Genomic DNA, 25,686 nt, shown 5'->3' with positions numbered 1-25,686 from the left:
TTAAACTTTTTCCACTTGAAGGACATGTTCCCCCAGCACCACTGCCTGTGAAGGATTGCCGTAATGTCTACTACAGAGCCTAAACAGTGGCATTTAAATGAACTGAAAAGCTAAATTAGGTAAAATAGTCAGTTTTATAAATGTGTTACACAACAAAACACAATTGTCAGCCAGGAAATAGGATGAAAGTGACAGTAAAAACTCTCTGTGTTGACTCATCTGTGTGAAAAATCTGTCTATATGAGTGTAAGAAATGTCTAAACGTGTTGTAGTTCATTCATAATGCAAGAGTATCATTTCAGATACCAGAATATTTATGAAGTTGCTGGATTACTAATCACAGTCTGGTTTCAAGTACCATTCTGTGAGACAAGAACCCTAAATAAGATAGTTGTTGCCACAAAAAAATATTTATACATATATATATATATATATATATATATAGGTCTACTATACATGATTAAAATTTCACAAAGCCGAATCCCATATGGCTGAGACCATATACTCGACTTTTGAAATTCCGATCATGTTAAAAAAACAAAAAAAAAAACAAACATTAACCTTCACATTGCTTAGCAGGGGGGCAAGCCCCCAGCACCCCCTGTGGGGGGCTATGCCCCACACACCCCAAAATTTAAATATACTAACTCCGAGATCGCACTACAGTGTGGAAGATGGAAATCTTCCCATTCCGCACTGTATGGAGATGCCCATTCCACATTATCGATATTTCAAAAGTCGATCATATGGTCTCGGCTGTATGGTATTTGGCTTTGTAAAATTTTGACCATGTGTAGGGGACCTATATATATATATATATATGTATATATATTTAGATATATATATATATATATATATATATATATATATATATATATATATATATATAATACACTGAGACAGAAGGTAAAATTAGGCATAAATGATTTGCGTTGCAAATGCAAGGCCTACTTCATAAAGTATTTCAGACTAAAGCCTATCGAGGGGCTTCCAGTCTCCCCATGGCTGTAAAGGGCATCCCTGGACAGTGGCTCATTTCACTGACCATGGTAGCCATCCTAAAAAATGGATTGACAACAGATGAGGCATATTTAACATCCAGCTGTCTTTGTTAGAAGAATTTCCAAGAGTGAGCTCTGTAAAGATTTGTCCAAGCATGAATAATGAATACTGGGTGTTGTTTCTGTCTACGCCATGTTGGCACTATGAGATCAATGAGTACCTTCTTTAGGGCTGTACATTCATTTGATCATAAACAAACACCTGAGGGTACACAGTCATACAAGGGGCTGTAATGTATGGTCACATCTGCGTGCGCGTGTGTAAATACTTGATTCCTGCATCTCAGAGTTGTTTTTATGTGAAGGAAGGAATTGACTGTAGTTAACAGGAGCGTTATCATATGTGTCATGTTCCTTGGATGCAAGCCTTGCTTTTCTTGTTTTGTTGACTATAGACAATGAGTTTATCATAAGATTGTGAATAAACTGGACAGCAAGACGTCATCAGGTTTATTGTTAATATTTTAACTATGAATATTGTAGGAACATTTCTAATCTAGGAAGGGAAAAAAACAAATAGTTAAGCAATCAGTAAGCAAAGCACCACAGAAAGGTTAGTAGAATTTATTACTGACAATACTGAAATTTATTACTATTTATACTTGTTTACCCGGGCAGTGCACTGACCAGTGCTGTTCAATTTCAGGCTCAGCTTGGGTGAAAAACAAAACATTTTCAGAAACAAAATAATACAGTGTTTCAGAACTGTGTGCATACATTCTAGTGAGCAAGCAGAGTGCAATGTACAATCAAGCAGACTGCAACATGCAATATAGTCATTAGTTTCTGAAGTAAAGTGGGTCAGTCTTCAGTGAATCTTGACAGAGAACAGACTCGGAAAGGAGACAGGTTAGGTGATCCTGTGCTGAAGCAGGAGTATTTGGTTTGAATGAAAAAGTGCTTTTTTGAGTTGTATTCTTAATTTGGAATAAGTGTTGATTTCCTTAATGTCAATGGAGAGAGCTTGCCAAAGAGCAGGTGCCCAAGAATTGAAACCATGTGCAGTGCTATGGAGTTTGGTTCTAGGGGTAATGAGAGTTGGTGTGCTTGTGAGTAGTGTCTCAGGTTGTATGGGGAGATTTTTTTTCTTGATGTCTAGCTACAAGAGGAGTAAATGTGGGGAGCTGGAGTAGTTTGTGGAGTTGGGATCCTAAACGTAGGTTAAATCTTTGTTTCATGGTTACCCGTTTGACTTTTTCTAGGGTGATATAGTGATACTCACAGAAAGATGAGTTTGTAATGAATTGGCAGATGCTGTTAAAGACAGTCTGGACTGTGGCAATGTTTTCCTTGGAGGCAGAAGCAAAAATTGGGAGCCCATATTCAAGTTGAGAAAGGAGAATCCCTTTGCCAATGGCTGTTCTGGCTGGTTGGGATAGAAAAGGGGAGATCTTTTTGACCTTGAAGAGGAGAGAGTTTATTTTGGCTCTTACTTTGTGTATGTAGAAAGTTTACTGGCTTATCAAGCCATAGTCCTATGTATTTGAAGGTGGAGGTTGTTTCTATGGAATGATTTTGTAGTTCAAAAATAGAGTCAGGTTCTCGATGAATTTTATGTGGAGCCCCAAAAAGCATAATTTTGGTCTGTTGGTGGGGGTGAGATGTAGCTTATGGTTTATGAGCCATTGGTGGAGCTCATGTAAGTCTGACTGGAGTTGGCACTGAATGTCGGTGCAAGAGTAGTATGGTCAGTAAGTGGTTATGTCATCAACATAAAGAACAAGTGGGAGATTACAAGGAAGCTTGTTAATGACTATGGAGAAAAGAAGGAGGCAAGAATGAGTCCTTGTGGTACAACTTTGGTAATAGATACAGATTCTGATTGGGAAGATCCTATTTTAACACTGAAGTGTCTGTCAGTTAGGAAGTTCTTAAACCAGAGAGTGGCATCTGGACTGATACCAATTTTAATTAGTTTGTTAGGGAGAGGATAGTGGTCAAGGAGGTTGAATGTCTTTGTCAGGGCTATAAATAGGGCACCTGTAAGGAGGCCACTGTCAGAGTTTAACAGGATGTCATCAGTTAGGGACCAAGGCGTTGTCATAGTACTTCATCCAGGCCAGAGTCCATATTGTTTGGAGAAGAGCCAATGGTACTGGTAGATATAGAGGGAGAGTTGGGTATAGATTATCTTTTCTAGACGTTTGCCTAGAATTAGGAGGATGGATATTGGATGAAAGTGAGAGGCATCTTTTGCACTGGTTTGCTGCTTTGGGAGGGGTTTAATTAAATCATTTTTTTCCAAATCTGTGGCACAATGTTTTGTGCGAGACAGCTTATGTATGTGAGTAAGAAAAGAAGACATAGATGCTCACTACAGTGATATATAAACCAGGGGGTTATGATGTCAGATCCAGGAGGGGTATCAGTGTAAATAAAATAGAGATTTATTTGGCACTATTATATCTGAAGTGGAACAGAGGGATGAATGGTAGTGGAATGGGCAATTCATGATCTGTGGGTAGTGTAGAGTTTATTGATGAGAGACTGCTAAATTATTTAAAGAAATCTTCTAAAAAAATTTTCCTGTACCACATTAAATGGTGGTTGTAGGTCATGTATCATGAGGAGATTTTCGTCCTGTAAGGAGGTTAACCTCTTTCCAAAAGTTTTTTGGGGGGATGTAAGAGGTTAATTTGTTTATTTGCAGATTTCTTTTGTGCCTTCTGATAGACTTCTTGGCTAGGTTGTACAAGACTATAAAGGAGGTTTGTCAGTCACTTGTGAGGTCTGTTTCCATTTCTGCCATGCTTTGGGTTTGGTATCCTAAGACAATGTCCACGCAGGTATCTATATGTCATCCATATAAAAGGAAACACAAAGAAAATGTGCAGAGAAACCAAAAAAGTAGGTAAACATACTTGCCAAAAGATTATAGATTTACTATTTTTAAAATGGTCCTCACTTGAAAGATTTGAGAGAACTGCAGGCAACGTTTGATCTTTGTGGATAATTTGTAAACAATGTTGTGTCTGTCTGCATGTGCATACATACACATCTCACATTTCACTTAAGAATAAAATGGCTTGTCCCCTTAATGTAGGGCTAGACCCTTTCTACTTACAGACAAGTATTGTTAGACTGACAGCACTGTTGGTGTTGTATGTAATATTACTTGTACCCAAAAGTGTTCTTTTGATTCAGATACATTAATTGACTGTTTCTGCTATCAGATCATATGCACAAATATTATAATTGTGGAAATTTGACTTTTAAATATATGCTTGAAACCCACCCATTAGTTCTAAACCAGTATTGATGTTCTGACTTTACCTAAGAAGCCCCACTCTTTCCCTCTGTCTTTATAGACACACACACACACACACACACACACGCACACGCACACGCTCACGCACATGCGCACACACACACACACACACACACACACACACACACACACACACACACACACACACACACTAAACTATTGGGTGCAATCATTGATGACCAACTTCAATTTGATCACATATTAAACTGTATTAAAAAGACACATCAAAAACTAGGACTGCTTTATAAAAATAAAAAAAAAAAAAACTCACAAATGACTCTAGACTTTCTCTTGCCTAAGTGTATCTTCTTCCTAGCCTTCTGTATGCCTCACCTATCCTGAACAACTCACAATCCTCTCTCAAGACCAAACTCAAACTCACAACAAAATTGCCAGATTCCCTATAAATCAACCTTACAACTCTCATCACCGCCATTCCTTACTAACTTTAAAGTGGCTTGAATTCCCCCATCACCTCTTACTCCCCCAACTGTCCATTATTCATGCCTCACTCAACCAACCAACCTCCTGCCCTGCCATCTCCTCTCTCATATTCCTGTACACCCCCACCTACTCTTGTCGATGCTCTGATCAATTTCTCCTAGCAATCCATAAGCCAAAAAGAACAACAGGACAAAACATATATAGCTACTCAGTTGCCCTAGCATGGAATAACTCCCACTGAGCATTAACTGAAACCCTACTAAAATCACGGCTCTGCACATGCCAAAGCCCTAATTAACTCTTTTGCTGTGCTTATTCTCCCCTTTTCCTCACTCTCTTATTCTTACACTAACTACTCCCCCATATACATTTTAAAATAAGTCAATCAGTGGTCCAAGTTAATTTCACAAAAGGTAGTCTTAGAAGTCGCTACCTACTCACTGACTGGCAACATTTCCTTATGAGACAGCAGGAGCTAAAATGGAGTGCAGAAAGACTGCATTTACATTAAGGCCAAATATGTTTTAAAAGCAGTTACCCCACCCCACCCCCACCCCATACTTGCTGTCTGCCAAAGTGTCCTTGTGAAGCAGCAGGAGCTATGACAAATAAAATGTGAGATTTGATATTCACCCAAAATTGTGTGCAGAAGTACTACAGAATGAAGTACAGACAGGAAAATGAGCATAGTATTCTTGGGGTTGAATTAAAAGGGAGCAAAAGCACTTTGTAATGAGTGAAAATGGCATTTTGGTAGAGGTGCCCTGTACCTATGACACTAAAAGTCTCTAGCATCCCAGAGACTTGTGTGGGATACCGATGATAGTACAATAAACATGATACTGCATAACAGTGAAAAAGACAAGAGTCATTTTACTGTGCAACTCATCCAACCTAATTGCCATGCTTAACTTTATAAGAACAAGTATGCTAGATGACGTAAGACTGCAGTTATTCTAAAAGTACAACAGGTGAACACATTTCTGCATCAAATTTTATCAGTCACTGCCAAACCTACAAAATGTTCTCAGAATATTTTTCCCGTATTCATTGCCAAGAATTGCCTACATACAATGAAAAGAATGGACAAATTCTGAGCCTGGTGTGCATAATATAGATAGGTTCATAATCAGACACAATGGAACAAAGCAAAGACAGTATTTCTCTCTTTTTGTTCATGTCTGTCTGTCTTTATTTCTAGTTTTCAAAAATAGTTCAGAAATCATAGCAAGGAATATCCAATGTAAAACGTGTTGTCATTATTATTCAGTTATGGATGCCAACAGTTAAAATACCTGTATTCTTAAAGGCACCCATTACATTTAAATTAAGACATGAACAGCTATTTATATTACATAGGGTTGGGATGGTGGTCTAAGGGTTAAGGTGTTTGCCTTACAAACACAAGGTGCAAGGTTTGAGTCTCACAAGGGATAATTGGCTAGGCTTAAAACAGCTCACAAGGGCAGTTAGCTTAGTACTAATCTATGAACCTGTATTGTCAGTACTTAGTATGCATCTATAATTTGCATGACCTTTAAACTAATACTTGCAGGGTTAGTCATTTAAGAGTTACAATGGGTCTAATATCAGACACTTGGCATCAAACTATTTGAAAAGTTCTTTCAAAAATGGTCGCTCTAATATATTTACCTAAATGTAACAAACATGAGGAACATTTATTAACAAGACTTTAAGAAAGCTGTGTACTTGTATTTTTTTTTAAGAAACAAACCACATTTGTAAAGCACACCATGTTCAGCAGGTATATAAAAACAGAATGTGTACAACAGAGATATGTATAAACAGAAAATATTGTAAAATAATGCATTATAAAAGACTGCACAAGGAAGGTAATCATTTACTTTTCAATATCTGAAGGGATAGCCAGAAGCATGCATGCATGCATGTGGGCACACACACACACACACACACACACACACACACACACACACACACACACACACACACACACACACTTAGCAAAGCTTATGTTCCATCACTGCAGGCATTAAGGAATGTAACTGAACCAGTTCTGTTCAGTTAACTAAGGCATTGCATCATTCATTGCTGGTCTAATATCTAGATTTGATTAGCAGGAAGAATGTCATGGACTCCAAGTCAATGAAGAGGGAATTGATTTAAAAAATATATCATCTTTATATGGCATGATGGACTTGTTACAAGACATTCTTTACAGGATGAGATAAAGCTCTCTTGAGAACATTGATCTGACAGCAATTTTCTCTGACTGCTTGCTTAAACATTACTGCTTATGGATTGCTTTTTCACTTTGTACCACTGAGTTTGTTCTTATATCTGCCTATTATCTTCTGCAAATTAATATAGTGGAAGACAGGTTATAGTAACTCTCTTAGCCAGATTTTTAGCTAGGAAGTGTTTAGCTGTTTAGACTGACTTTTTCTTATACAGGTCACCTGTTTAAAACTGGTTAATTTTCTTCATTGGTCAGATGCTTATATCTCTGCATATTTAACTCAGACTGTATTACTTAACTGTGTTTTAGTACTGTATGTATTGAATGTCAAAAGCTTGCGGCTGATAATGTATTTATTTGCTTGTCTATATAAGTAGTGTGTGGTCACTAGCTGCCTGATATCCTTCTCTGACTGAGTCATACCACTTTGCTGAAAATTACCATCTGATTTATGTTTCAGTTGGCTTATTTTAAGTGTGGAATAGTGACTGATAATTTTGCATATTCTAATTTAGTTCTAGATGGTGGCAGTACTACCATAAACACAAGAGTGGGTTGTAACACTGGAAGGAGATATTAGACTCTTCTGGAAATGGGTGCGTGGATGTGGTGAATACAGTAGTTGTACACTTGGATACACTATCTCTGCAAGATTTTGATTTCAGAGTGATATAGAAGATTGCATATGAAGCCAGACTTCCAACTCTACCCTGTAGCTGTTCAGAACAGAACCTATTTTAGGAAGCCTGGTTGTGCTAGTCACAAAACCAGACTTCACTCACCTTATTTATAGTTATTTTATTTGTGAGTTTTTTTCTGTATTTATTGGATAATCTTTCATATCCAAGGAACGTAGACCCTATCCTTCACATTTTGGTGTCTCTATGTAGGATGTAAAGCCCATAGTTTAGTGTCATTGAAGACTGGTGCAACTGATGTGGACCATGGTACTATATACCCTGGTGGCCCATCACAGAAAGGTAAAACTATTCTTAGGTTTACTAACATTGTCCATGTAGTTATTTTCTGTGATATAAGATCCTTGTGAAAAATGTGCTCTTCAATGGTATTTTAAAACAGCTGTTTAAGAAACCTGTATTTCTTAAAGAAAAAGGAGTAAACTTAAAAGGTGGTAGGTTATCTGTATCCTACTGATGCATTAGTTAAGGTGTCAAGACCATCACGTCCCCATTGTTTTCTGCAAGTGCTGACCTTCAGTCAGTCTCGGTACAAAAATTATAGATATTCTGAGCAGAACTAGGCAGGGGTGTCCTCTCTCCCCTATGTTGTTTGCATTATATTTAGCGCCATTGGCAAAGAAAATAAGGGACTCAGAAATTGAAGGATATAGTTGGTATGGTAGTCAAGAGAAGCTGGTTCTGTTTGCAGATGACATTATTTTATACCTCCTGACAAAACCAGAAAGGGACATTACAGTGCTATGGAACATACTGAGACAATTTCAAACCTTTTTGGGGTACAAAATGAATGAAGCCAAAACAAAAGCAGTAACGGTAAATGATGTACCCACATATGAATTGGTTCAGCAATGTCCATACTTATGGGCACATGATAAAATTAAGCATTTAGGAGTATGGATTAAAAATTATACTGATGTGGCAGCTAAAAATTATACTGATGTGGCAGCTAAGGATATGTGGGAAGAGACCAAACAAAAGATAATAAAAAATTGAGAAAATAGAAGCTCTGCTATATGAATATTGATAGTAAAATACAAGCAGTTAAAATGTTTTTAGTCCCTTTAGTCATATATATGGTCATACATATTTTTATCAACCAGAGGAGTTGTGGATAGTATTTTTTTTAATAAAGAGTTGAAGGATTTTATTTGGGAGGGGAAGACAGCAGAGTCAATGTAATCTTATTCTTCCAATAGAACAGGGCAGATTGGGATTATCCGATCTGAAGGGGTATTTCAGAGCAACACAGTTAAGGCTCCTATACATAGCACAAGCAGAAAACTATATCTCAAAATGGAAAGAAATGATGAAGAAACAGGGGTGAAGTTCAAGTAACAGGAAGAGACTGAGATTTTGGATGCAAACCTTAAAGGAGAACAACAGTCATACAGAATATTATATTCATAAAGCAGCAGAAAGTATTCTAAAAACTAAGCCAATACAGGAATGCAGAAAAGAGATTCTGCTGCTAGGGGTGACTGCAATTAGGGATACAGACAATAGGCAAGGAGGGCAGGGGTATATTGGAGAAAAATGACAAAGGAACCAAGGTATTGGGAACAAATAACTAGACAGGGAAAGGTAATAAACTGGGATGATGGTATGAACTTATTTGGACTGCAGTTGAGAGATTGCCTTCCATATCAAGGACTGATAACAGAGTACAGGCAAAGAGAATGAAATAGGGGGTCCTAAATGAAAGACTAGCACTGGTAGATTCTTAGTAGAATCTAGAACAGAAGTGGCCATTAAGAAAGGAATAATTAGTAGAGCATGTAAATTATTGCATGATAACTATAAGAATCATTCAGAAGAGGTTAAGAAGAATCGAGGAGAGAGATTGGATAAGCAATTCATAAAGAAACAATGGGGGATATATGTATGTCTCCCAAATATGCAACAAAATCTAGAAGATTTACGATCTTTGCCTGGAAGTGTTTACATAGATATTTTTATACCCCAAGCAGGCTCCAAAGAATCTTTCCTCGGGTAGACTGCAAATGTTGGAGATGTGATGGGGAAGAAAGAGGTAACTGGGAACAAATTTTCTGAGAGTGTAATGAGTTGGCTGACTTTAAAGATTCCCTGCAGACTGCTCTGTCAGAGATGCTTGGCGAGCAAATTGGAGTGAATAGGGAAATTGTTTTTTTGAGCTGTGATACAGACTTGGAATTGCTTAGACATAGTAAGGCCTTGCTGAGTCTAATTATGATGGCTGCCACAAAGCAATAACTAGAAAATGGAAATCAAAGTCTAAACCAACTTTACTAGAAGTAACAAAGATAGTAACAGAGATAAAACAACTGGAACTGGGATCTTTAGAAAAGGGTAGGAGTAAATTATACAGGAAAGATGTTTAAAAGAAGGCAGGATTCTGAATGAGCTATGCAATGGTTGACTGACAATGGCTGGATATATTAAAAGTGATATATAATGTTTGCAACTGCAGTTGTGTTGGCATGGTTTGTAAGGTGTAATGTTTGCAACTGAGATTGTGCCACTATGATTTATTTTCATTTATGTAAATATAAGATTGTCTGTGTCACACATGATAATTTAATAAAGATGCTCCTTGTAAAAAAAAGTTATAGATATTTGTTATATGTTAGTCAAAATGCATATAATTGGCATACCTAACAGGGTGTGCTACCTGGAAAGTATAGAATATCATCCCAGACTTACTCCAGCTCTTCAATTATATGACTCTTTCTGTTTTATGTTTTACAGGAAACAATTCAGACCTTCAGCCACACTGGAAGAACATTGCAGTGGTTCGAACCAATTCCAACTCTAGTTGTCTGGTCAGAGGAAACAACTGTACTCCTATCACCAACAGTTCAATGGTGAGAAACCTACTGCTAAAGAGAGAGTAAGATTTTCTGTGATTCTGTCTGAGTTATAGGATAAACAATGTAAAGTTCCTGTACAGTTTGATGCAAAGATAAAAGGTAGGCAATGACAGCAGCGATGACTGAAAAATAAAAATAAATACAAGGATATAACCTTAAAGTCGGACGGGAGTATAAACAGCAAAGATGGCCTGTTTCAAAGAGTGCTTTTCTAAACACTGCTTTCAGTACTATTGAGGTTTGTTACTTTTCCTCACCATTGTGTGATTGTGGAAATGCTGTTTATAAATGTTTGGGTGGGAGAGGGCTCTGGGGTTCCTCCCGTGGCAGGTGGAGCTTGTCCCCATGCAAAAAATGCTTTGAAGTTCACAAAAAGTGGTTTTCCCTTGATTCAGGCACAAGGTACTGACACTTGCTGAAATTTATTTCATGGAGTCACCACTTATTTATTTTGAATTTATTAATGCAAGAGCAATGATGCAGCCTTGGGGGTGCAAATAAAATGTTAAGAATGTTGCAGTGACTGAAGTAATTCTTTTCTACAGCCAGATATTTCTGCACAACCACAAAGCTCATTTTTCTCATTGAGATGTGTGAGATTTTTCCTGTGTGTGTGTTAAATACATACAAAGCCAAACGATAGTATGCCCATTCCAAAACTGATGGATTCAAAACAATATAATGCAATCTACTTCTTAAGTATTATTCATTATACAGCAATGAGAGAAAGCACTAACAATAAAAGTGCCTCCTCAGAAGATGCAATTAAGGTTACCTAGTAGGCATTGTGTAACTTAACAATAATTCTTAGTGCATCAAAAGTATTATTTCCATTTCTTACCCTTCACATATTTTTTTTTTTTACTGTAAATGTTAAGCCTGTTGTTAGTGGAGTATGTATCAAATGCAAGTCAGTAATTGGCTTTGGCACTGGCAAATACTTGTTTTCCTTAGAGCCAAACTTGTGCAAAATTGGTTTGGTTAAAACACTTGCTTCTTTCTGCTTTGAGAGATTCTATGTTTATAAACTTCATGAACTACAGCATTTCTTTTCTTTCTTCACAGAACAGTTTTCTGGAAAAGCAAGTACTACACGATTTCAGATCAGGAAAGTGTTTGCAGGTTAGTACATGGCTTACATTTTGTTACCTTTCTTTACCCTAAAACTAAATTTGAGATGCAATGTTGCAAATCTTTCTGTTGTATGGAATTCATGTGACAAATTAATTGTCACATGACTATAAGACTGAAACAGGACTGTGATGCCAACCTTGTGAACTTTCCTCAAATAAATTAAACAAACCACAAAAGCTTTACTGTATGGCCATCAAAATGTATTCATGGGGAGTGCCTTTCCTTAGAACACATTATGTGCCCCATAAAATATAGTGTGATTAATATCTAGTGAAACAATGCACCATTGATATATTCATCTTAACATCAGTTAACCAGTAATTCATAGATTCATAGGTTCATACTAGGCTATCTGCCCTAGGGCATTTATAAGCCTAGCCAGAGTGTGTTTGGCTTTCACCACCCATTTTAAATTAATTTTGCTATGCCTTTTTTTGAGGTTAGTATACTGTGCCTCTGTCTAACAGTGACACAGGAGTGATAGCCAGGGTAAACCTATGATCTCCCATCCACTCATCAAGATTCCTCTTGAAGAGAGTCAATGTGGGACTCTGCCTAACCTGGACTGGGATTTTATTCCAGAGTGAAGGGAGCCTCTGGGTTATGAATCTGTCCCTCCAGCATGTCCTATTTATTTCAGTGCTGAGGTTCAAGTCTCTCGAGCGCGTAGCTTGATGGGATTTGGATTTTCTGAGGTGCAGCATGTCCATTAATTCCGGGTTGGACATGGCTTTATACGTCAGGCAAAGATCGCCTCTGAGCAGGCGGTATGCCACTGAGTAGAGCTGGAGTTTCTTTAACCGGGCAGCATATGGCATCTGTTTGAGCCCTTTGATCCTCTTGGTGAGGTACTTTTGGGGTCTTTCCAGTTGCTGCAGGTGTCTGGTAAGGTACATCCCAAAGGGGCATTGTACTCAATTATGGGCCTGATGAGGGATGAGTAAAGAGGTACAATGACCTCCCCTGATCTAGATGTGAATCCCTTCATGATTAGGTGGGCTATATAAAATGTTTTTCTAACCACTTTGACCACGTGGTTGTCAAATGAGAGATTGCTATCAACTTGGGTCCCCAGGTCCCTAATGACTTCTTCTGTACTTAATGGATTACCACCTATGTGGTAATTTATGGGCACTTTGTTTTTGCCAAAGGGGATGACTATACACTTTTTGGCGTTTAGCTTGAGGCCATGGCTCTGGCACCAGTTGTCTGTTTCTATGAGGCCCTTTTGGAGGATGCTTGTGTTGGCTGGAGAGTTAATTATGGCGCCCAGTTTGCAGTCATCTGCGAACTTGGTCAGCCACAGTCCTTCCGCATTGCCCTGTACTGCCGAGAAATATATACCGAACAAGAGAGGTCCCAGGACTGAGCCTTGTGGGACGCCACTTGTAACTGGTTTGGAGTCTCACATGGCTCCAGCAATTCTAACCATGTGGGTTCTGTCCTTGAGCCAGTTTGCAACCCATCTAGTGACATAGGGGTTTATATTTAAGTTGGTGAGCTTATCTATAATGCCCAAGTGGGGTATTGTATCGAAGGCTTTTGCGAGGTCCAGGTAGGCTGTGTGGACCACCTTCCCCTCGTCAATGGCCTTGGTGACTGTTTCAAAGAAATCGACCAGGTTTAAGAGGCAGGATCTGCCCTTAACAAAGCCAAACTGGGTAGGATCCAGTGTCTGTAGGTCCCCAATATCTTTATTTATGAGGTCCATGATGATCCTTTCCATAGCTTTGCAGACCAAGCTAGTCAGGCTTATGGGGCAATAGTTTCCAGGATCCGTTGAGGCACCACCTTTGTGGAGAGGGACCACTGTTGCTGTACGCCACTCTTTGGGTACATATCCTGTAGTAAGGCTAAGATTGAACAGTAGTTTTATGTTTGGGTTTAGCTCTTCTTGGAGTTCATGTAGGACGCAGCCTGGGACACCATCTGGTCCCATTGATGCTGTGTTTTTTGCTTTGGAGAGGGCGGCTCTTACCTGAGCATCTGAGATGTCAGGGGGGCAGCACTCTGTTGGGATAGATATTTGCCCTTTTGGTGGGGAGAGGGGGGAGAAGTTTGCACTGAACCTGTCAGCTAGGATGTTGGCAATGTCTGTGGGCTCGGTGTAGTTTTTGTCATTTTGGACTAATTCTGAGCATATCTGGGAATTCCCACCCAGGTCCCTAACATAACTAAAGAAAGCCTTGTGATTATCCTTATTGTCCTGTGCAATTTTTCTCTGGAAGCTGGTCTTAGATGATTTTATGAGTGCCCATAGTTTTTTGCTAATACTGATCAGAGATGCCTTCCCTTTTGGGGATTTTGCTCTATCATGTAGTAGCTTCCTCCTTTTATTGTATAGTTTGTTTATGGCTGGGGTCCACCAGACAGGACGTCTGCCTTTGGAGGATTGGGTCTTGGTTTTATTTGGGATTGCATGATCCATGCATTCCTGAAGCTGTTCATAGAATGCGTTTATAAAGGATTCTGCGGTCTGGGCCGTATTTTCCACAGGCCCGGGGGCTTTGAAGGATTTCACCTCGGTTTTGAGGCATGTGAAATTTGCTTTAGAGAAGTTTTTCACTGTGGTTTTCTGGGCAGGGGGTGGGGTCGGGATGTGAATATCCAGTGAGATTAGTTTATGGTCTGATCTTACCAGTGAGGGATACACTTCTGGTCTGGAGCATAGTGTCCCCATGTTGTTGATGATCAGGTCCAGTATGTTTTCCCCTCTTGTGGGAGTGGTAACAAGTTGTTCCATAGCATTTGAGTTTATAAATTCTAGGAACCTTTGGGCTAGGGTGTTGGAGCTAGAGTAATGCTCCCAGTCTATGTTTGGGTAGTTGAAGTCACCCAATATAATGGTGTTTGGAGAGACCTTCATATTTTCCAGTATTCTCAGGAAGGCCAAGTGGGGTTCCTGTGTTTGGGAGAGTGGTCTGTAGCAGGCTATAAACTGGAAGGCAGCTTTACCCACAGTTAGTTGCACATGGATAGTCTCTGATGCTTCGTGCTGTGCCACCAACCTGGAGGTGTGGGTATCTTTGACGAATATTGATACTCCCCCTCCTTTTGTGGTTCGGTCCAAGTTTTGGGGACGAAAAGCATGGTATGAGGTATAACCTGGTAGTGCTGGGGTGCTCTCGGGAGCCTTGAACCAGGTTTCTGTTACTGCACAGATATCAATGTTCTCCATGCTAAGGAGAGTTTTGAGTGCGTGCATCTTGAGGTTTAGACTTCTGGCATTGAGTAGCATTACTCTTAGTTTCTTATCCCTTGTGATACCTATGGAGGTGGTTTTGTCTTTTGAGCCTTGCCTAAAAAAGGCACTATGGGGTTAGCAAGAGCCTTTGCCAATATCCGAAAGCCCAGGGGTGACAGGTGCAAGCCATCCCTAGCGAAGCATCGTGGCTTGTCGAGCATGTCATCCCAGGCTGACAGGCATTGGATCCCCTTTGAATGACACCAACACTTAAGCCAATTGTTGAAAGTGATCATCTTGTCTTCATATTGTGGCATCATTCTTGGTGAGGGTAAGATGCTACTCAATGTCAGGGTCATACCGGCCTGGGCTACATGCTCAGAGAGCTCCTCTATGTCTCTTTTCATGTAGTCCAGGGAGGTACGTCTCAGGTCATTCACACCAGCATGGACAATGACTGAGTCATATTTGTACTTGCCTTGGAATGACCTGAGTGCTTGTGTTATGTAGCGGATCCTAGCACCCGACAGGCAGCTCACCGTGACCTTCTCCTTGTTCAGCCTGGTGAGCGGGACGTCAGTGTGCCTGACGATAGAGTCACCTATTACAAGTGTATCAGGTGTGTTGTTTAGCCTTAAGGGCTGTGACTGTTCGGCACACTGGCTTTGTGAGCTATGTGTTGCACGTGTTTTGTTTTGGGGTAGCAGTTGCTTGGGTGTCTGCTTTGGAGGTCTCTGCTGCTTAGGCAGATTTTTATTTAGAGCCTCCAAGTATGTTTTTGTGTGTTTATGTGTTTGGTTTGTTGTCTTGGTAGGTCTATGTGAGACTGGAATTGTAGTGAGTGTGGTTTCCTTCTCCTCCTGACTGGTTACGCCAGTACTGAGTTGAGGGAGCTTAGCCTCCAGTTTGGCTATATGGTTGCATCTCTCACATGTGTTGGAATTTGTTGGGAGGAGGAGAGGGTTGTCTGTGTACATGAGGCAGTTGTAACATTGCCTCAAGATTCCCAGATTCACCAGCTGGACCGAAGAGGAGATTGACAACTGACCTTTGGACATGCTAGAATAGTATTGGGAATTCCTTTATAATTGAAAAAAGGGCCAATGGGGAACAAGGTACTCAAGGGGAGTTTGTGAGGGTGTAGTGCTTTTAATTTAGAGCTGACTTATATAATTGCTTTAGTGAGCAAGTGCCAGGTAACTTAAATGCAATGTGTTACAGGTAACTTAAATGCAAAAACGACAAACAGTAACTTTCTTTCAAGTGAAACAAGGAAATAAGTACAGTAAGCAATGCAGATATCACTAGGGATCCACAGAAGTGCTAAAGGCCGCGTTTTAGGTGGAATTAGCATTTCAGGGAAATAAACAAACAACAAGCATACAAATAAAGCTAGATTCAGCAGGCCTGGATCTAGTCTATGCTACAGCAAACAAGGTGTACCAATTTCAGTAAGAAACCGTTAGAATATGCAGGCACTAGAAGCCTCTAACCAGAAATTCCCTGCTCAGAAGGGCAGAGTCCAGCCTCTCCTCCCACAAGAGTGCAGACCGCAATCCTTCTTAATGTAAAATAACTGGCCTGAAGCCCAAGTGCTTAAACCAGAACTAATACACTTAGAATTTATAAGTAAACAAAAAAATGGATTAACTACTTGCAAATATTTGAATTTATTACACGGTCACTCATGCGTCTCAGTCCTGCGGCGTTCCTAAGAAAATTGTACAGTTAGCAAGTCAAAACACTGTTCTTCGTAATAAGGTGAAATATTTGTCTGCATTCATTTTCATTGATATTTTTGGCATACTGAAGAAACCTAGCATAATCCAGGCTATATATTTGCCTCACAGCAAGAGGTTGTTCGGTTCGATTCTCGGCTGGAGTGCCTTCTGTGCAGAGTCTGCATGTCTCCCTACAGTTGGGTGAATATTAAAGACATGCATTTAGATGCGTGCATGTGTGGATGTTCCTTCTTTGAAGGTTGGGTGCCAGGCTGGCAACTCGACACCATAAAAATGTACTACCAATCATTAGCAGACCAGTGATCCACTGTGGAGACCCCTAACCGGGAAAAACTGAAAGACTTTTAGAGTTGTATTTCTCATGTGACTCACCAAATCCTATCCACTGAGCTTTCTCTCACAATTTGTGGGATCAGATGTTTAAGGACTGTCAATGCATTGTGCTAGACACACAGCATACTGTATTTCAGTGCCAATAATTCATATTATTTTAGTATTGTTCTCTGAAGCTGTATAGATTTGGATCAAAGCATGCTTATGTTTTGATTGAGTGAACTGTGCACACAGGTTCAATGTGCGTCTGAATCTGTTTCATGTTCTGCTGCAAGCAGTCACTTTACATTTTGTTTCTGGGACTCTGGGACTATTACAGCCACCTTACCCTTTCAGCCTAACATCAGTTCTGAGTATCAGTCAAGCCCATATTGTTATGCTGTTTGTAAAGTTCAGTTCAAATTGTAGTTTTATGGAAGTCTTCTGTCATGAAACTGGTGCAATACAGAATTAAGCATGGAAATGCATTTTATTTTTTTAAGTTAAGAAACCGTGGTATTTGCATGTCTATGTGAATTTTCCTGAGTTAAAAAAAATCTGCATTTAAATGAAATAATTAAAATGTGGAGGCTGTCTCATTGTTACAGGTGCAGAATGTCTCCATCTTCTTCTAGTGACCTACCATCAGCTATTAGCCTGGGAGACTGAAGACTGGTTAGGAAGGCAAGCTTGAGTGACCAGCCTATGTAACTCAGGGGTAGACAGAGAGACCAATCTGACAGAATTATCACTTTCTCCTGGAGACAGGAAAGCGATGCAAAAACAGGAGGAGGCTTAAAAATGTGGGGGCTAGCAGACACCTTATATGACATGCATAGGAATGTTCATGAACAAGTAAAGCACATTACTGCAGGCCTGCGTTTGGGATCAGAATGCAGAAAGACAGAAAAATGCATTACAGCCACCATTGCGGTGTTGTCCACCTGACCCATATCTGTCATGTTGGGGATTCATAGGAACTGCAAGGCAATCATGCCTCCTGACCATTTATCCTTTGCCAATAACCACACTCAGGCCATACCCTGTTTCTCTAGGAGGGTTAGCCCAGTCAATCCCAGGGTAAATTTGTGAGTACCCATCCAGTCATCTAGGTTCCATTTGAAGGATGATAGTGGATTGCATTTGCTTAACCTGCAGAGGCAGTCTGTTCCAGAGATGGGGGAAGTGTTGCATAATGACACTCTATCTCAATTGTGTTTTATTTTATCTGCTGGTGAAGATTTAAGTCCTATATGCAACTATTAAGTATGTGGAGATATAGGAGGTATAAACAATCCAGGACAGCTGGGTTTCTAATCATGAAAGGCAAGGCATACATCTCCCCTCAAAGAGTCTATAAGATAATGCCTAAAGGAACAGAGCTTCCAGCTTCAATGGATTGCTCATAGTCTCTGAGTCTGTGATCTTTTTGGTTAGGAGCCTCCGAGATCTTTCTAGATATTTAATATATGTTCTGAGATATATCCCAGCAAGTAGCATTGTGCTCAATAACTGGCCTAATCAATGCTGAATATAAGGGAACAATTAATATATTCCCTTAGGAAATAGCTATGCTAAGCAGAAGGATTTTCTGACCACTTTTGTCACATGATGATTGAAAGAAAGAGTATTACCAACCCATGTTGCAAGGTCCTTCACTACATTTTCATTTTGCAGTAGGGTAATGTCCATGCTGTATTCTGTCTGGGTGTTGTCTATCAAATGTGATTATACTGAATTAGTGTGGATGCAACAGATATGTAGTCATGAGGCATTCTTCCCTGGAGATGAAAGGTTCCTCCAAGTGACGAGACATGCATGGCTTCATCCCCATAAGACTGGAAGCTGAAGCAGGATAGAACATGGGAAGCCATTTATAAGATACCAAAAACAGTGGTGGAAAACAGAGAGATTATTTAATATCTGTCTATCTATATGTTTATCAGTCAGTCAAAGAAATAAAATTTAAAATGGATTTTCATGCTTGTTCCTGTGTTAGGCCAAATGTTCTTTGTTCATTAAATGACTTCAGTAATTCTCTTTAAATTATCTTTAAAAATCACTTGGTGGGGAATAGGGAACAAGTTATAATTTTTTATCACTTGTGGTTCTAGTTGCTGTATCCCAACAGTGGGGAGTTTATGTATCTAGCTACTATATGCCAGTAGAGAGAGAGATATACATAAACAGCCTTCATGCAATACACCAGAAGGCAGAGGTCCTGCAGCCTGTGGCTCTAACAGGGGATCTATATTAAAAGACCAAAGAGGTGTTTCAGCGAGCACCTATTGGTCGACACGTAATGAGTGAATGCACTAAAGCCCGAGCGCTCAAAACAGCAATTTCTTTCCCTGGGAAAGAAATCACTTGGCCATCCCCATGTGTTCACCCCTTTCCTTACTGTAGTGTGATCTCAGAGTTGGTATATTTAGTTAGGGGTGTGTGTGGGGGGGGAAGACCTCATGTTGTTATGTTTTAAAGTGTGTGTGTGTGTGTGTGTGTGTGTGTGTGTGTGTGTGTGTGTGTGTGTGTGTGTGTGTGTGTGTGTGCTAGCGGTTTCTTTCCCAAGGAAAGAAACCGCTGTTTTGAGCATTCGCGCTTTAGTGCATTTGCTCATTATGTGTCGACCAAGAGGTGTTCACTGAAACACCTCTTTGATCTTTTAATATAGACCCCTAACAGGTATATGATTTTTTAGCAGAACTGCATAGATGTCAGTACTGGGTGAGTGTATCACTAAGGGACATGTATAGAGTAACAGTCTATCTCAGTGTATGTCACTCATGTCACAGGTGTGCTGACTGTGCAACACCCAGGACAGAGTAAAGATAAGGAGTGGGGGTTTGCTGCAAGGGAGTGTGAGTAGCATAGTAGCTTGTGTGTCTCCTACATGGACATGTTGGCTTAGTAGGCTGCTGTATATCATAAATGAACAGAGGTGCAGCATGTGAGCCTTGCATGCAGAAAAGGTCTGAGTGTGCTTGGCCAGCAGTACATCACATAGGACATATGCAAAACAGAGCAGCAGCATGTACCCTCTGCATGAATCAGTATTATTGGTGCCTGGCCATCAGTACATCACAGAGCATGGCAGAATATGCACCCAGAAAGGCAATTGTGCTGCAAGTACTCTATAACAGCAACATAATGAGATGTACTGGGTGCACAGCTGTGTGGTAGCAACAAGAGATGTCATGGGAATGCAGCTGTGTGCTCATGTTATATACCTGGAGACCCTGGGAACCAACAAAAGTGCACAGGATACCTCCAGCTTATACACACAACTTTTTGAGGGGCGTTGGCTGGTCATGCTTGGCTTGGAACACCTACAGTGGAGCTACAGGGGGTTGGGATTATACACTGTGGTCAAGTCTGGCCTAATCAAACACAGATACCCCATATACAGAGAGCGGAATATGTGTAAGTGTGTGTGATGTTTGTCCTTCATGCACTGTATCGCCAGGGGCTGAGCTGTGTAGCACAACATAATAACATGGCCTCACAGACTGGCACGAGAGCATGATTAGTACAGTTCATAAGCTGTTAACTGCTTTAATCTTCCTTTCCCATCCCCAAGTACTAGTCCTCATTTGCATATCATCAGCACCATTGAGCAGGATTTGAAGCCTGTGGTAGCTTCATTGTGTAACAGAACAGTAGATGAGCACTATTGTCAGTGAAACCAGGTTACAAGGCATTATTCTTCCTGAAATTGACAGATTGCACCAAATGTGCATGTATAACTTTGTCCATACATGTGTAGGTGTGGTTTATCAATGAATATAGTGTTCTGTACTTACATTGTTTGTTGAGAGTGGCCCTTTGCTTGACGCATGTATTATACATGTAAAGTGTGATGTGTAGCTCTATCAGATGGACATAAGTAGGACAAACATCCACTTTGTCAGTAACCCTCTGTACCTCTACAATACAGTAATGCAGTGTCAGAGACTGTAGAAAGTATCCTTGTGAATTGTGTTAGGTGTGTTAATGATGTAGGGTCACTTATTTGCTTTTGTTGTGTACATCACCGGTAGGTTGGTGTGCAAATATGCATCATGTTCTTTGACCTACTTAGTCTAAACTCTGCATTTTCTGGCATGGTAGTTCTAGGCTCTGAGAACTCTGCCTATAAAAACCATTAGAACTATTAATTAAAAATATTAGGAAGCAGTTATTGATGTATGATACATGTATTTGGGAATTAGTATTTCATCTGCTGGCAGCTAACTATGAGAGGTTATGTAAATTATTTCATCCCAGTGTGGACTTGTACTGATTATCTCACTGATGGCTACTAGCCTATTGAGAATAACCCAGTCAAATAAAGGATAAAATGAATAAATAAATATTTCATGGCTATAATACTGATGTGCTCATCTATAAAATGTAAAAGGGCAGGCAGATAGCTAAAGGTGAAGCAGTAACCTTTTTAAACAGGAATCATCCAGAGTACTTTAACACAGATGAAAAGTGACACTATCTGGTGTGCACTTACTATATCCTCTTTTTAGTGTCATGAGCACTAAGTTACAATTTATACAGCAACTGTGAAGGATTGTATTTTATTTTATTTTTTTTTTTTACCAGAATGGTTAGCAAGTATGTAGCCCACAGCACTCACCAAACTAATTTAGAACAAGCTGAGGCCACATGAAACTCAAAATCTATATAATGAAAAACCACGTGGACTTTGAAGATAAAGTAAACTCTCAGTTAACCTGCACCCATGGTGATTGGTAGATGCTGGATAACTGTAGTTTCTGGTTGCTTGAGAGTTACTATTAAAATAGGCCTGACTAATACTGTACCATATACTATTTGCTTGGTTTGACTTGTTCTCAGGTTAGGGAGAGAAGGAATTTATTCCTGTCTTCCTTTTTAGAACTCTAAAACTCTAAAAACATAAGTTATGTTTCTGCGGGGAGGAAACAGAAAGTGCAAGACATGAAAATTCTACTGTATTTCTTTGATTTTTTTTCTGGTTGCTTGAGAATGGTGGTTGCTTGAGTTCCGGTTAACTGAGAGTTTACTGTATATGGACGGATGGTATCCCTGTCCATCAGCCATTTTTACAGTAGCTCTCTAAAGAGATTGGCACACTTGTCTGTAATTTAATGGTTACCTTGGAAAAATATAAATAAGCAAACTTGCTTGAACTTATGAAAACTCATAACAGAAGTCTAATTTTGTCAACCACTATTTCTTGAAGTGACATTTCACTGATGTTCCAAACAATACAACTTAACAAATAAAGAATCTTATTGGTTATATTCAGACTTATGTAACATGTAGGAATCTGTTTTTGCAGAAGTTGTGCTACATCTGGTTAGTGCTTGTGCTAAATAATTTTGATAAAATTATTCTAAGCATCATACCAACTTCATTGAACTGTCATTTTATTAAATAGTGTTCAGTAAAGTGTACTTCATTCAAGCAAACCCACACTACAGAATAAAACATACACAAATATTTACTTCATCAGATCTTTACTGTTTTTATAATAAAGAGCTACACCTATTAGCTACATACAGCTAAACTGGTTACTAGTAGTTTATAAACTACTACTGTCAACTCCTAGGATCTTACCTTTGAAAGACAAAGGTCCAGTAAGCCTTCAGAATTCCAGTGTCTTAACAAATGCATTTTAAACAAGGCCCTAGTAGAGTCTGCACTGCCGTAGTATTGTTAATCTGTTTGCACATAGTGCAGAATAATGTCTGGAAACTTCACCATTTATGTAACTGTAGTTTAAACAGATTGTCAGGCTAACAGATTCATTTCCACTGGGGTGAAAAGATAATCAAGAAAAATCTGAGACCGAGTATTTGAGCAGGCTTTGGTTTGATGCTTTTAAGTAAAATGTTATGAATAATAACAGTTTTGTTTTAAAAATAGAGACTGGTAGAATTTTAAGAAAGGGCATGTGAAAAGCAACTTCTTTACTCAAGAATTCTGTACAAAGCCAGAAAAAATAGGGGAAGGAAAGGCAACAAAAGCCCAAAAGTTAGGGAAAATTTTTAATTACTCAAATTCATTTAAAGTTAATAGAACAATGGGTTTTGCATTAAAATGCATTTTCTGAACAATAAAGAGTATAAAACTCTAATGTCTAGCATTGCTAAATGACTAATCCTCAGTGATTTAGCAGAAAATTTAAAAAATGCAAGGGGCAAAATATGAGGGAAAATCAAGGACAGCTGGGAATGTTTGGAATTATGGTGAGAAATCATTTTTGTTCTACATTTCCTTTTGTGGACAAACACACAACAGAGTCATCAAGTTCCGTGACAGCAATTTTCCCAGCAGGTGAAAAACACACACACATATATGTGTATGTATATGTGTGTGTGTGTGTGTGTGTGTATATATATATATATATATATATATATATATATATATATATATATATATATATATATATATATAGATTCGTATCACTTCACTGAAAGACCATTTCACTGACACGCATTTCACTGAGACGAACTCACCTAAAGTTCATGTCACCTAAAGTTCATTTCACCTAAAAGTCATTTCACTGACAAGTAGTACTCTAAGGCAAGTCAAAGATATATGTCCTTTTCCCCACTGTAGAGCGATTCTGGTGTTAGTATATATATATATATATATATAGTTAAGGGGGTGTGGGGGGCTTTTTTGTTATCTGGTTTTGTTTTGCATTATTTGGTAAAACCCATCTAGGTGGTTTTATAGAAGTAGGGACAGGCTGAAAGTTGAATGGGGTTTGAGAGCTAGGAGGTATTTGTGGAATTGTGAGGGCTGTTTGTTTGTGAGTACGGAGAAGACAATGGATAAAGTGGGAGTTAATTTGGTTGGCTATGCCATGTCAGTTTAGAAGACACCACGTGAAACGACACCACAGCTCAGCAGTAAAGTATTAATTTTATTTAGCACTTTCATCCCTTGGTATCAGAGACTTCTTCAGAATGAAGAAGGTCAAGAACACAAATCAAGTTAAAACATTCTAAAACACACCCCCTGTTCAGAGTAACCAATAGAATGAATCCCTGGGATTCTTTTCCAATTATTTTATCCCCCAAAAAAGAAGATTATGTCCAGGAAACTCCTTACTGCGCTTAGCTAATGCATTGTTGACATTCCCTCTTTTTATATTATATATATATATATATATATATATATATATATATATATATATATATACTCATAAATTATATATTTTAAGCTCCTAGATGTTTTACCAATATACAAACACTGACACTGCCGACATTTAGCTAAGTAAACTAAACCCTTCATTTTTCAATTACATCCAAACCTGGGTTCTACCAACATATTGTTGAATCAGACCTGTCAGACTTCTAAATATAACATTGACACTTAAATGTTCCCCATCTGTTGCCTGTGCAGTCAGGCATTTTAGTGACAGGGCATTCAATTAGATTTTTAAGGGATGTGTCTTTTCTAATTGCAGATTTTGGGGTGCCACCTAAATCTTTTGGTAACCCCAAATATTTTAGGGCACCCCAATTTTGAACAATGCTCTTTTCAATTTGTGGATAATCGATACTATAGGTAGTAATAAAAGCCAAAGATACATTAGATATACTCATATCTGACCTCTGGATGGCCATACCGTGATATGGATCATCACCTCCCAATATAATTGGATACAAACCAGATTGTCTTTTCGCTGATACTTCAGTAATAAGCATATCTACCAACTGTTTGAGATACCCTCTCTTAATAAACATGGATTTCAAATGAAAACATTCACTAACAAAATCTTCCCATTCAGATACCATTTTAGCTATTCCTAAAAAGCTTTCCCTTCACTACTGCTTTTTTTTTTTGTCAATGCTTTAGGTAAGCACAATAAGGAGTTTCCTGGACATAAATTTTCTTTTTTGGGGGCTAGAGTAATTGGAAAAGAACCCCAGGGATGGCCCTGGTGATTTATGGCTGGAATACCGGAAGTTATGCTAGCAGCTTGTTACTGATGCGACTCAGCTGCCCTGTTTAACTGCTAATCTATCAAGTTAATTGTATGTTAAATCTTAAGTCCATTGGATTTTTATAAAATGTTTGATTTTATTTAGTATTGCTTTAGTTTGTAATGAACAACAACTTGTGTTGGCAATTTGTTGGATTTAACTCTTGTTGTGTATGGTCTCTATGGTGAAGGAACAGGAAGTTTCACTCTACAGGAAGTTTTATTCTATTGGTTACTTTGAACAGGGTGTGTGTTTTAGAATGTTTTAAATTGCCTTGTATTTTTAAACTTGATCATTCTGATGAAGTCTCTGATACCAAGGGACAAAAACACTAAATAAAATTAATACTTTACTGCTGAACTGTGGTGTTGCTACACATAGTGTCTTCTAAACTTGGCTATGCTATCACAGTTAGTGATTAGGGGTGTAGATTAAGCAGGGTGACCTGGATTTAGTAAACAGAGATTTCCAAAACAATTTTGTGTTATTTTTGTGCTTTTGGTTTGTGAAGTAATTTTTTGTAAGATTTGATTTGCGTTTTGATGAGGTTTCTAACCTGAAGTTGTTAGAGTGCTGAGCTTTTGTTTATGCTTATTCTTTATCCCTTGTTTTCATGAGGGTGCTAGTTTCTTTTGTAAGCTAAGGGGCAGGGTTCAATCTAACTCGTTCTGTTCTTAATGAGGCATAATGGTTCAGTATATTGAGTACTGAGTTATTAAAATAGTATAATGACTGGTATTAAGGACATTGTTTTAGGATGTCAATGAAGGTTTTTTCATTAAAGTTCATTAAAGTTAGAGAGG

General features: G+C 38.9%; 1 protein-coding gene across 1 annotated transcript in view; it reads left to right on the top strand.

Moving 5' to 3' along the window:
• IL17RC (interleukin 17 receptor C) overlaps positions 1 to 25,686 on the top strand; it is a 564,676-nt gene that overhangs the window by 447,270 nt on the left and 91,720 nt on the right. Inside the window, exons 14-15 of the mRNA XM_044077385.1 lie at positions 10,420 to 10,535; positions 11,607 to 11,663. Of these exons, the coding sequence (XP_043933320.1) occupies positions 10,420 to 10,535; positions 11,607 to 11,663 (173 nt within the window). The remainder of the gene's footprint in view (positions 1 to 10,419; positions 10,536 to 11,606; positions 11,664 to 25,686) is intronic.

The sequence above is a fragment of the Protopterus annectens genome, chromosome 7.part0 (assembly GCF_019279795.1).
Source record: "Protopterus annectens isolate FY-2018-M chromosome 7.part0, PAN1.0, whole genome shotgun sequence".
NCBI classification, from domain to species: domain Eukaryota; kingdom Metazoa; phylum Chordata; order Ceratodontiformes; family Protopteridae; genus Protopterus; species Protopterus annectens.
This window is presented reverse-complemented; position numbering and strand designations above follow the sequence as displayed.